This window comes from Saimiri boliviensis, chromosome 8 (assembly GCF_048565385.1).
Source record: "Saimiri boliviensis isolate mSaiBol1 chromosome 8, mSaiBol1.pri, whole genome shotgun sequence".
NCBI lineage: Eukaryota > Metazoa > Chordata > Mammalia > Primates > Cebidae > Saimiri > Saimiri boliviensis.
Window position 1 is genome coordinate 97,395,855 of NC_133456.1, and position 13,903 is coordinate 97,409,757.

Sequence of the window (13,903 nt, forward strand, 5' to 3'; positions counted from 1 at the left end):
CTGGGGTCTCAGCCGCTCGCTCCGCCCACACCGGGATTGGGGCCTGCGCACAAAAGTCTCACTGTGTGGCGTCTGCCCACCAGCTGCGCTTTGCCCTGTCTCTAGTAGGATTTTTCGTTTTTCCCAGATAAACAGAGAAAAGAGCAAGGTTTTCAAGGGGACCCCATTCTCACCCCGTTAACTTTCAAAGACACTTAAAAACCGTGGCTTCCAAATGAGCTTCTCTACAGACGGCCCTGCAGAAAGAGGGAACAGAGGAGACCTAGTTAGCAGTGCCGCCTTCCACTTCCTTGTCGCCTAGTAACGGTTTCCACGGCAACCGCGCAGTCAATAACGCTTAGCAATCCCAAGAGAAATAGGGTGTTTTCTTCCCGAGAGAGTACTGCTAAGAGGGGGTCAAAGGGAGACGATGTGAAAGAACCCGAGGTCCTTGAGAAGGCAAAGAAGTAAGAAAGGGACGGAGATACTGGGACAGGGAAGAAAAATTGAGAATAGTAGCTTTTAAGGAGTCATTTGGTGGCCATGGATCCAACGTGCCCTTCTGAGTGCATTTATAACCTCATACCCAGTGACTTGAAGGAACCTCCCCAGCCTCCTAGGTATGTGGATAAGTAAAGTCTATCACTTGAAACAAGAATGGAGAATACTCAGTATTAATTAAGCCTACGTATACTGGGACTTTTAATAATAAAATGTATTTTTGCCCCAATGAAGTAGCCTTAGAGGATAACTTGTGAGAGAACAGGTCGAAATATCTAGGTATTTAGCATCTTACAGTTTCACAGAGACGGCGGTCCAGCGCTGTGAGATGACCATTTTACACTTAACCTCTTACTAATACGGTATGTGATTATTGTGTAATTTATCTAATATGTGATGTGGTATACAGCATAGCTTGAAGTTTCATGTTGTTGAAAAGAGAAAAATCACAATTCTATTATCTTGTTTATGGATACTTGATGTTGGTTTCAGGAGTTCGGTTGCCCTCCTTCTCCCTCTCTAATGGGATAGTACTTATTTTCTCCCTAAGATTGTTAAGAAATATAAATTCACATTTGCTTCTGAACCTCAGGTTTTTGATCAGTGACACGAAATATCTACTACTATTAGACAGTTTCTAAGGACTTTTTCAGATCTAATGGTTTAATGGAAGGAAGAATGGGAGGGTAGATATGAGCCAAAAAATAGGTAATTGAGTTGAAATTTTACATAGATCTTAGAACCTCTGTATTCTTCAAATCTCAAAAACGTAATAGCAAAGTAAGCACTTTAGTTACTCCCATCTGTAGGGACTTCTTACAACTTGCTTAAATCTGTGGGGAGCAAAGAAAGTAACTAGAGAACATCTCATCTCTCCTAAGACTTGAAATGTTTCCTGTATTTTACCATCATCCTCGTCCTTATGCAGGTCAAAACCACATTTAAAAAGGACTGGACTCAAAAACAGGCTTAGCAACTAATTGTCTTTGTGATCCTGAATAAAGTTTCATTTGTTTACTGATCTGTAAGATAAATGTACTAGATAATATATAAGGTCTTTTTAGATCTAATGGTAAATTATTTTTACTAGTATTGGAGCAACAAGTGGGCAACTTCTTCAATTTTAAGAATCTGGTTTAAACTAGAGCAGTAACTATATTATGTTACCATTAGCATAACAAAATCTAGAGATTGGAAAGAGGAATGTCAAGTACGAATTTCTGAGTAGTGCTTAAGTATCTGGTTTAAACTAGAAAAGTAACTATGCTATATTTCCATTCGCTTATCAAAATCTAGAGATTGGAAAGGGGAATGTAAAGTAATAATTTATGAGTAGTGTTCAAACTGTCTATTGTTCAACCAACTTTTGTTTTCAAATTCCTGCATATTACATGAGATAAAACTCCTACTCTTTGATACACATTGGTAGATTGTATTTCTATAGAATATTAAATTTGAATGTTATTTTATTAGGTAGGTATTCTGTTCCTTGCAAATTAAAAAGTTTTACTGCATCTAGATGATTTTTTTTCAAAAAATTTTATAGAAACAGTCTTTATTCATTTGGCAAGCATTAATGGAGTCCCAATTATGTGTATAACATTACGCTAGTATATCTGTTCTTGGTGATGTTGGAGTGATAGCACAGACTTCTTGGTTTTACTTTGAAGAAATGAATAGAAGAAAGATTTAAGATGAGAGGAAATAGAAGGCACCCAGCTGTGAAGCCAGATGAATAGTTTCTGTTAGATTAAAGTCAGTTTATACTGGCAAAATTCTGACAACTGCCTGACTTTTAATCTCCCATGCCTCAAAGTTTCTAGTCTTTTGGGGAACTGAAATATTAACACTAAAATTTATTACTGAAAACCCTAATGAGAGATGAAGGCACTAAATGAGAACTTAGAAGATGAATGTATGTGACCAAAATTGGAAAAAGGGCACATTCCTGCAGTTGAACTATGGACTGATACTTAGTTATGAAAGTCTCTAAGCCAATGGGAAGCAATGATTCAGTTTTCAAAATTTGAGTTATTCATGATGCATAAGATGGATTCCAAGATCTTCATCAAATCTATCACCCTTTATTGATGTCTACAGTTATTGATTATCTCCAATCATTCCCTTTTTCCATTTTGTTTAAAGCAATATTCCAGTTATGATCAGAACTATCTGTGAAACTATTATCTCCTTTCCATAATTCTTTTTTTTTTATCCATTCAGCCTAAGCTTCCATAAGCATTTTGACAGTCATGTCCCACTATTGGCTCACACTGAAATACCCTGTATGGATTTTGACTGAGGTTGGTGTCTCCCATCCTCTAATTATGTAGCTGATTCTTTTTTACCTGCACTCATTAATCTGTGAGGATATTTTTGAATTTGAATCTTTTATACATTCTGTTAGCCATTCTTCCCAGATTTGTGTCATTTGCCAGTCTACTAAGAATTTCTTTTATATCTCTTATCTATCATTGAACATGGTATATTAGTCTGTTCTCACACTATTAATAAAAACATACCCGAGACTCAGTAGTTTACATATAAAAAGAGGTTCAACTGACTCAGTTCCACATTGCTGAGGAGGCCTCACAATCATGGTAGAAGGTGAAAGAGGAGCAAAGTCACATCTTACATGGTGGCAGGCAAGACAATATGTCCAGGGGAACTCTCCTTTATAAAACCACGAGGTATCATGAGACTCATTCACTATCATGAGAACAGCACAGGAAAGACCCACCCCATTATTCAATTACCTATCACCAAGTGCCTCCCACTACATGTGGGAATTATGGAATCTCATCAATTCAAGATGAAATTTGGGTGGGGACCCAGCCAACCGTATCATCCCACCCCAGCCCCTCCCAAATCTCATGTTCTCACATTTCAAAACCAATCATGCCTTCCCAACAGTCCCCCAAAATCTTAACTCATTTCAGCATTAACTCAATAGTCCACGGTTCAAAGTCTCATCTGAGACCAGGCAAGTCCCTTCCATCTATGAGCCTGTAAAATCAAAAGCTAGGACACAGATAAAATCAAATAATGGGTTAAACAGTTTCAGTTTTTAAAAAATTTTATCAAGATGAATATTCAATAATCATAACAAGAATACTGTTCCCATTAATAATAATATGTTCAATGTATTATAATTTAAAATATGCCAGTTGTTGCTCTTTTTCACAAAAATCCTATGGGATAAGTAGTAATCCCAGTGTTAACAGAAGAAAAATCTCAGGTTCGAAATTTGAGGCAATGATGAAGAACAAGGGCTGAGATTGAGACACAAATCTAATACCAAAACTCATAACTTTAATTGGCTTGCACTGTCTTTTAGCCTGAGTCAATAAAACAAACTGAATACTTTTTGCTTCAGTAAAATCTATAATTATTTAGTTTTTTATAATTTATTAGTATGTGGTGTTTATACACAATCGTGTTCTAATGCAATGAGATTTGTTTGATGAGGCTATCAAAGCAAATGGGAAATTATGATAGGAAAGTAAGGTAAAGCTACAAATGAGGACCTACATGAAATGTTTGCTTTAAAATCACGTACGCTTGCTTGAAGTCTGAAACAAATTTGACTCTACTAGTTAAGATGCCAGCCCAGAAAGGAAGAAAGATCCTTCCCATGCCTCTCAATTACACTCTAAGTCACATTGTCTAAAGACAAAAGTAAAGCAGTAGCTGAAGAGGAGCACAAATGTTCTTGGTGTGCAGCCACAAACACACTTCCTCCAGGATTCATGGAGAGAGGAGACACCATGTGTGTAATATAATAAATAAAGACTTCAGCCGCACTTTTACATTAAATCTACTGCTTTTCCTAAGTCTAATATATTGTTCTTGTTATAGACCAGTGTCCCAGTGTGATAACATAGCAAAAGTAGTTTTGGAGACATCAGCGTGTTGTGCTCTGGGTATGCAGCTATCTGACTGTATAGTTTAATTCAAGGATAGATATTCCTGCTATCTAGATTGGCACAGTCTAATAGAAATGTAATGAGAGTCATATATGTAATTTAAATTTTTTCTAATAGTCACTTTTAAAAAGTAAAAATAACAGGAAAAATTAACTTTATGTAGTTTATTTAATGCAATATATCTAAAATACTGTGATTTGAGCATGTGGCACCAGCCACATTTCAAGTGCTCAATATCCACATGTGACTGTATTACACAGCACAGATGTAGATGAATATATTAACTACATATCTTTTGATATTCCACATAGTATTTCACTCGACAGCTTGTGAGAGGTATTGAGCAGCACTAAGATCATCATTATACTCAAAGACATATGCCTGTGTTGTCAAGTAAGTGAAGAGCAGAGCTATGACAGACAACCAGGCTGGGGGAAGAATTGGCACCTATTTTTGAAAATTTAGTTACTTGATATAGACATGAGCCTGAATTGAATGCTCTCATTTCATGTCTGTAGGTGGACTTAAGGGGTATCTGTGTACATGTAAAAATTATTCTCAAGAAACAATTTGGATAATTTTCTAACCCAGCCTAGGCTTCAGAGTTCAGAGTTCCACACAGTAATGGAATGCTGCAGTAATATTGGCCAAAAATTGAAAAAGAAGAGTTGTTAATCAGATGCCCATTTTGCCCATTAGAGGAAAAAAACCCTCAATTAAGCACTTTCAAACTATCCCAACTTTTTGAGCAATATCATTTATTTGTGTGCCTTTAAAAATAAATGGTTTTTAAAAATGTAAATCTACTGTCTTAATCACTACTACGTGGTGATTATTGGCAGTAAAATACAGTTTTGGTATGTTTATTGAAGATGACAATTTTAGTTTGAGAACAACTTATCTTTCTCCCATAGCTAATAATAAATAGAAAATAGAGCCAATTATCCATCACACTGCCTGACTTCAGACTATACTACAGGGCTACAGTAACCAAAACAGCATGGTACTGGTATAAGAACAGACACATAGATCAGTAGAACAGAATAGAGAACCCAGAAATAAGACTGCCCCCCCTACAAGTATTTGATCTTTGACAAACCTGACAAAAACAAGCAATGGGAAAAGGACTGGCTATTCAATATATGGTGCTGGTAGAACTTGCTAGCCATATGCAAAAGAGTGAAACTGGACCCCTTCCTTGAACCATATACAAAAATTAAGATGGCTTAAAGACTTAAATGTAAAACTCAAAACTACAAAAATCCTGGAAGACAACCTAGGCAATACCAGGACATAAACACAGGCAAATATTTCATGATAAAGATGCCAAAAGCAGTGGCAACAAAAGAAAAAATTGCTATATGGGATCTAATTAAACTAAAGAGCTTCTGCACAGCAAAAGAAATCATCAACCAAGTAAACAACCTACACAATGGGAGAAAATTTTTGCAAACTACACATCCAACAAAGGTCCAGTATCCAGCATCTATAAGAAACTTAAACAAATTTACAAGAAACCAAACAACACCATTAAAAAGTGGGAAAAGGACATGAACAGACACTTCTCTAAAGACATCCATGCAACCAACAATCATATGAATAAAAGCTCAACATCACTGATCATTAGAGAAATGCAAGTCAAAACTACAATGAGGTATCATCTCACACCAGTCAGAATGGCCATTAGTAAAAGATACTGGTCACGTTGTAGAGAAAAATAAACACTCACTGCTGATGGAATGTAAATTAGTTCAACCATTGTGGAAGACAGTATAGTGATTCCTCAAAGACCTAAAGAGGGGAATAACATTAAACCCAGCAGTCCCACAACTGTATATATACCCAAAGGAATATAAATCATTCTGTTATAAAGACAAATGCACGCATAGGTTCATTGTAGTACTATTCACAGTAGCAAAGACATGGAATCAACCTAAATGCCCGTCAGTGATAGACTAGATAAAGAAAAGATGGTACACATACACCATGGGATACTATGCAGCCATAGAAAAAGAACAAGATCATGTCCTTTTCAGGGATGTGAGATGGGGCTGGAGGCCATTATCCTTAGCAAACTAACACAGGAAGATGAAACCAAACACTGCCAGTTCTCACATAAAGTGGGAGCTAAATGATGATAACACATGGACACATGGAGGGGAACAACACACACCGGGGCCTATCAGAAGGTGGGGGTGGGAGGAGGGACAGGATCAGGAAAAACAAGTAATGAGTATTAGGCTTAATACCTGGGTGATGAAGTAATCTTTTCAACAAACCCCCATAACATATGTTTACCTATATAACAAATCTGCACATGTACCCCTGAACTTAAAAGAAAATAGAGCCAATTATCTAATAAGTCACCACTAGATCTTTAAAATAAAACCACAGTTCAGAAAATTGAATAAATGCAGCTAGTTAATAGAGTGAGCTTTATATGTATTAATATATCACACTATATTAAGTTTTAAAAATATAGTTGCAATTCATACAGAAATGGAAACAAAGGCTGGGCGCAGTGGCTCACACCTGTTATCCTAGCACTTTGGGAGGCCAAGGCAGGTATATCACTTGAGGCCAGGAGTTCCAGACCAGACTGTTCAACATGGTGAAACCCTGTCTCTACTAAAAATAACAAAAATTAGCCAGGCATGCTGGCATGTGCCTGTAGTTCCAGCTAGTCAGGAGGCAGAGACCCAAGAATCACTTGAACCTGGGAGGCAGAGGTTATAGTGAGCTGAGATCACCCCACTGCACTCCAGCCTGGGCAACAGAGAAAAAGAAAGAAAGAAAGAGAAAGAGAGAAGGTGGGGAGAGGGAGAGAGAGAGAGAAGAAAAGAAAGGCGGGAGGGAAAGAAGAAAGGAAAGGAAGGAAGGAAGGAAGGGGAGGAGGAGGGAGAGAGAACAAGAGAGAACAAAAGAAAAAGAAAGAAGGAGGCAGGGAGGACAGAAGGAAGGGAAAGAAAGGGAGGGAAGGAAGGAAGAAAAAGATAAAGAAAGGAAGAAAGGAGAGAAGGAAGAAAAAAGGAAAAAGAAAGAAAGAAGTTTAATTTATTCTGGAAAATTTATTAGGGAGATGGAGGGGACCTAGACTTTTATTTATTTAATTAATGTTATTTTTGTAATTTGGAAAATATCATTTATGTAAAATAGAGTATCTTATTTTCTATAAAGGATTGGCAGACTTTCAGGTCATATGCTTACACAAAAATATACTGAATCATGAGTTTACAGATTAAAAAGAGGTAGAGACACCTTGTTTTACTCCAAATGAAATTATCCAATTATTAATCATGACACCGTATCTCCCAACCCCAGCTTCTATGGGAATTTTAAGGCACAGATTTGGCTTGAACATTATTTATTGAAAGCATCTAATGAGCTCATTCGGTTTGGACCAAAATTGATTTACAGCCTTCGAGTTCAAGATCGAGTCAAGGCTCCTAAAAAGAAAAAAAACAATAATGTTTCTCTAAACAAATTTATCCACATAAGGAAGAAGATAATACAAGTTGTTACAAGCAGTATAGCTGAACTTCTGCTTTCACCCAAAGATGGGATTTATCTTCTCAAATAACTAGAACACCAGAAAAAAATATGAAACAGTAGTTATCAGACACTGAACAATAGACAACATAGAACAGTCATCTATAAGAGAAGAGAAACAAATGAGGTAAGTCCTATAACTGCCCCAGCATACTCTCTGGAGAGAATTTCCAGGCCAAAATCCAGAAGGAAAAATTTAAACAAAACCTAGGAGTCTCTCTGAGTTAAGGAGATAGAACTTAGAGTTTGTAAAGGCCAAAGCTGCTAGAATTCACAGCACAGAGTACCAGAGAGGAGAGCTGCATAGAGAGAGGATTGTGGAAATATGAACAAGAATTTCCCTGAAGTCTTCAGTTAATAGCATATGTATGTAATGAAACAACCGAGGCCAAGGACATAACCAGCAGAAAGTAGTAGTGCCAGGTAAAGTTCATGTTTCCACCAGCCTGGGTAGAGATGCCTCCTAATACACAGGGCATCGAGTAGTACACTAAGAAGTATATTTTAAGTAGTGGGGCCAAATTAGAAATAGACTAAAAGTATTTGAGAAGTTACTCTAACACTTCAAGCAAGCCTGAAAATGATCACACTGTTTCCAACGATCATAACTGAATCCCAGAATAAAGCCAACGAAAAAATTTAAAGAACATGAGAAAGAGAAAAAGAGAAACATTCAGCAACAAACAATGTAAAGTTCACAATTTTTGGCATCCAATCAAAAATTACCAGGTATGCAAAGAAGCAGGAAAATGTAGTGCATAACTAAGAGAAAACATATTAAAGACAGACATAGAAATGACACAGATTAGAGAATCGGTAGACAAGACCTTAAAACAGTCATTTTAAATATTCATCATGTATTCAAAAGGTAGAAGAAATCATGAGCCAAGATGTGGAAAGAAATGGAAGGAGAGATCCAAATCTAACTTCTAGCCATAAAGATTACCATGTACAAAATGTAACTATGTGTAATAGATTGGATTAACAGCAGCTAAGATGCTGAAAAAGAAAATTTAGGTGAATTTGAAGACACAGTAATAGAACAATGCAAAATGAACTACAGAGAAAAATAGACTGAAAGGGAAAGCAGAGAATCAATGATGCCTGAACAATATCAAGTAGTCAAAGATTCAGAAGAGGAGAAAACAGATGAGGAAACAGAAGAAATATTGGAATAAAGGTAAAAAATTTGTGAAATTTGATGAACTCTCAGAATCTAAAAATCCGAGAATCACAGCCCCAAGTAGAGAAAAACCATACCAAGAGACATTATCATCAAATTTCTTAAAACTATCAATAAAGAGAAAACAGTTTAAAACAGACGGAGGGAAAAAAAAGAAAAATTACATAGAAGAAGAAGAAAGGACAGCAAATTTATCATTAGACACAAAAGAAGACAGAAGTTTAGAATGATCCTCTATGGAGAAGGAATGGTATCAGTTCAAAATTTGGATTTATATAGCAGAATGAAGGACACTGGAAATGGGAAATATATGGGTAAATATTGAAGATTTTTTCAAATATATTTAAAATATAATTATTTAAAGGGAAAATAGTCACAATCATTTATGGATTTTATACCACATAGAAAAGTAAAATATATTACAACATTAGGACAAGAGCAGGGGTGGACGCAAGTATTCTTTGGAAAGGTTCTCGTACCATATGTAAAATGGTATATTACTTGAAAGTAGGCTGTGATAAGTTAAACCTGTATACTGTAAAGCTATGGTTTCCATTAAAAAAAAAAAGGCAAGTTAGAAAGAATGAGCAAGGGGATATGTGGAAAACAGCAAGCTGGAAAATTTAAGCAGAAACAGTTTTTTTAAAGCACATTAAAAGTGAATGGTATAAACATACCAAATAAAAATGATTGTTGGATGGATAAAATTTCTATGCAGTCTATAGGAAAACTCAGACAAGTAGAAAGTCCAAGAATGGAAAAATATATACTATTACAAATCAAAGGAATGCTTGAATAGCTACAGTAATATCAGGCAGAGTAGATTCTAGAGTACAGAATTTTAAAAAGAATGGTGTTATTTTATAATGGTGAAGGGATCCCTTTTTTAAAGAAGATATAACAATCCTAAATGCTATGCACCTACAAACAGCTTCAAAATATATAAAGCAAAAACTCTTTTAATTGAAAGACGAAATAGCCAAATCCAAAGTTACAGTCAGAGATCTTAACATCTCTTATTGAATAATTAATAGAAAAGACAAAATCAGCAAGGATATAGAACATTTGAAGACACTTTCAGTTTGACCTAATTGTCATTTATAGAACACTCCAGCCAACAGTAGCACAGTATACTTTCTTTTCAAGTGTATATGAAACATTTACTAAAATAGAACATGCTTTGTGCCACAAAGCAAATGTTAGAAAATTTAAAAGGATTGAAATCATAAAAAGTATATTCTCTAACCACAATGAAAATGTGTCTGAAATCAATTAGATATCTGGAAAATCCCAAATCTATGAAAACTAAACATGTCTACGCAAACTTCTAAATCAAAGAAGATATCAAAAGATAATTTAAAAGATATTTTGGGCTGAATGGAAATGAATCATAGCATATTACAATTTGAGGATGCAGCTAAAATGGTTATAGAAACCTAAAGTTTTTTATATTAGAGAAGTATTAAAGTTTAAAATAAAAAACCTAAACTTGTACCTTAAGAAAGTAAAAAAAGAAAAGCAAATTAAACCCAAAGTAAGGAGAAGAAATAATAAAGTTAAGTGCAGATGTCATTGAAATGAAAAACATGAACATTGGAGAAAATCAATGAAATTCTGTTTCTATAAAAAGATCGATAAAATTAATAGACCCTCTAGCCAGACTGATAGCAGAGAGAGGAAGAGAGAGAGAGAAGGGTGGAGATGCAAATTACTAACATCAAGAATGAGAGGGGTGACATCAATATTGATGCTACAGATGTTCAAAGGATAATAAGGAAATGCTATCAACACTTTTGTCCTAGCACCTCTTTCTTAGGGCAGAGCTTTCATCGAGTTTGTCTAAGTCTGATGGATAGGGCTAAGGTAAGTATGCTTTATGATTATGCTTTTCCATATGAATACAGACAAATAAAAATGTAAAATCTAAACTTTAAGTAAACTTTAAGTAATTCTTACTAGAAATATAATTGCTAAAACTTTTAAAACTTAATTTTAGGTACATATCAATTTTTAAGGCAACTGTAAAAGATGACATGCAAAAAACTAAAACTGCGATGAAAACGATGGGACCAGCAAAAGTTGAAGTACCTTCTCCAAAGGATTTCCTAAAGAAACATTCAAAGGAAAAACCTCTACCACCCAGTAGGTCTTATCATGCTTTCTTTTTAATATTAAAAGTGTTGGCAGGTGATTTAACTAAAATTATTTTATTGTGGATGAATATTAAACGTGCACAGGTGATAGCAACTTTACCTCATATTAAACAAAATTTGACTAGGAGAAAGTGGAATTAGAGAATGGAATAGAAAAAGATGGAGAGTGATAAATTGCCCCCCAAATAGACTTTTGATTGGGTTTGGACTATCCAATGAAACCCACATGCCTCACCACCTTAGTGCCTAGCTGTGGGGCTTCAGTTATAAACCACAATTATAGAAGGAGTCTAGACCCCAGAGACAGTGTCTGATGAATGGGCAAGACTGCCCAGCATCTAAACCCTGTCTGGCCTTTTCTCCAAGAGATGAAAATTACAACTATTACTACCAGTTGTTGAAGCAACTACTAGGCTCACTTTTGAATATGGGCTTTTACTCTCCCAGACCTCTGAGACCAACTGGACCGTAAATGAGTTAGATGTAATGGAGGAGGCTTCATGAATAAGTGGTAGAACCAGCTTAGGGCTCCATGCCTATTCTAATGCTGTGCCCTTGCTGTCCTGAAATTTTTAATTTTTGATCAAGTAGCCTTGTGTTTTTATTTTTTACTGGGCCTCAAAAATTATATAGTTGATCCCAGTTATGGAGTCTATTGATTTCAGGAAAGAAAGCTATCAGGGATAGGGAGAGTAGATGAAAAGTGATCTGTGACAGGTAGGCATGGAAGCAATAGCTTCACAGCCCAGGTATGTCTTCCCAGATGTGTTAGGGCAATAAAGAAAAGAGAGTGCCTGGACAACAAAGCAAGACCCTGTTTGTAAAAAGAAAAAAAAAGTGAATTAGCTAGATGTGGTGGCATGCACCCGTAGTCTCTGCTACTTGGGAGGCCGATGTGAAAGGATCGCTTGAGCCCAAGAGTTTGAGGTTGCAGTGAGCTATGATCAAGCCACTGCCTTCCAGCCTGGGAAACAGAGCAAGACCCCATGTCAAAAAAGAAAAAGAAAAGAGAGAGAGAGAGAGAGAGAGAGGAGAAACGAGTCTGTCTCTTCAAAATGTTGGCTTTTTATGTCTGCTGGCATCAAGGAAATAATGCAACATCTCAAGCCCAGCTATGGAAGTACATTTTAAGGAAAGTGAAACTACTTCTCCTTATGGCAGTATTTAATGGCCCAAATCCTCTCTCAACCCATATCCCATGACAAAGGGTAAAAGCACTATCAGGCAATATGGAAGAACCAAGTGTGAAACTACAATATTCATGCTTAGTTAATGCCACAGAAGTCTCTTTTGTATCCTCTAGTCTTGGCCTTTCATGACCCATAATTCTATGACCAACAATACCACTGGAAACTATGGAAAAATCTTAAAATGGAATTTGATGCTTTCAATACCTTAGGACCAATGATATCCCTTGGGTCCTCATATAGTTTCTCTAGGGTTAAGCATATGATATAACACAACTATATATAGAGATATATAGATATATAGATAGATAGATAGATACACACCTATCTCTCATTTTATAAACATTGTAAGGCAGAAGGAAACCCAAAATTTCATTGGCCTTTGGAGTAATTCATCAATTCAGGGTTCTAGGGCTGGGAACAGTGGCTCATGCCTGCAATCCCAGCATTTTGGGAGGCCAAGACAGGAGGATTGCTTTAGCCCAGGAGTATGAGACCAGCCTCAGTAACAAAGTGAAACCCTGTCTCTATAAATTTTTTTTTAAAAATTAGCTAGGTGTGCTGACGCACATCTGTGGTCTTAGCTCTATGAGAAGCCGATGTGGAAGGATTGCTTAAGCCTGGGAAGTTGAGGCTACAGTGAGCTATGATTGCATGACTGCACTCCAGCCTGGGTGACAGAGCAAGACCCTGTCTCAAAAAAAGAAATACGTACTGTTGCAAGAGCTATAAAAACAGTCCAGTGAGAGTTCTGGAGGACAGTTCCAGAGAACTAGAAGTCCAGCATCAAGGTGTCAGCAAGATTAGTTGATTTTTGCTTTTCTTCTTGGGGGATATTTTTGTCTGTTTTTAATTTTAGAGATGGGGTCTATGTTGCACAGGCTGGAATGTGGGGTGGCTATTCACAGGCATGATCAAAGCACACTGCAGCCTCACACTCCTGGTTTCAAGCAATCCTCCTGCCTCAGCCTCCCAAGTAGCTGGGACTACAGAAATGCAACACTGCACCCAGCAGGGCTGGTTTCTTCTAAAGCATTTTTCATTGGCTTGTAGATGGTTACCTTTTCCCTGTGTCTTTACATGTCCTTCCCTATATGTCTGTCTGTGTTCAAATTTCCTCTCCTAAGGACACCAGTGATATTAGATTAGTTCCTTCTCTAATGACCTCATTTTAACCTAATTACCTCTTTTAAGACCCTCTCTACAAATATAGTTACATTTTGAGATACTGGGGGTTAGGGCTTCAACATATGAATTCTAGGAGGACATAACTCAGCCCCTGACAAGATGCTAATCCAGTTCATAGACTTTTAACAATAAGCATTGGCTTTGCTGATAATAAACGTTATATAAACTCATAAAAAGGTCAAATGATGCAGAAATGAATTAAGTCAGTCCTTAGTTACTGTGATGGGGTTAAAACTG

General features: G+C 36.5%; 1 protein-coding gene across 2 annotated transcripts in view; it reads left to right on the forward strand.

Moving 5' to 3' along the window:
* The first annotated feature begins 73 nt into the window (after nucleotides 1–73).
* Nucleotides 74–13,903, forward strand: part of ENKUR (enkurin, TRPC channel interacting protein) — a 31,977-nt gene continuing 18,147 nt past the window's right edge. The window contains exons 1-2 of one of the 2 annotated variants that reach the window (XM_010341237.3): nucleotides 74–599; nucleotides 11,135–11,280. In XM_010341237.3, coding sequence (XP_010339539.1) covers nucleotides 523–599; nucleotides 11,135–11,280 — 223 coding nt within the window. In that variant the 5' untranslated portion in view covers nucleotides 74–522. Of the gene's footprint in view, nucleotides 843–11,134; nucleotides 11,281–13,903 lie in introns of both variants that reach the window. The other variant, XM_010341238.2, reaches the window with a different exon arrangement.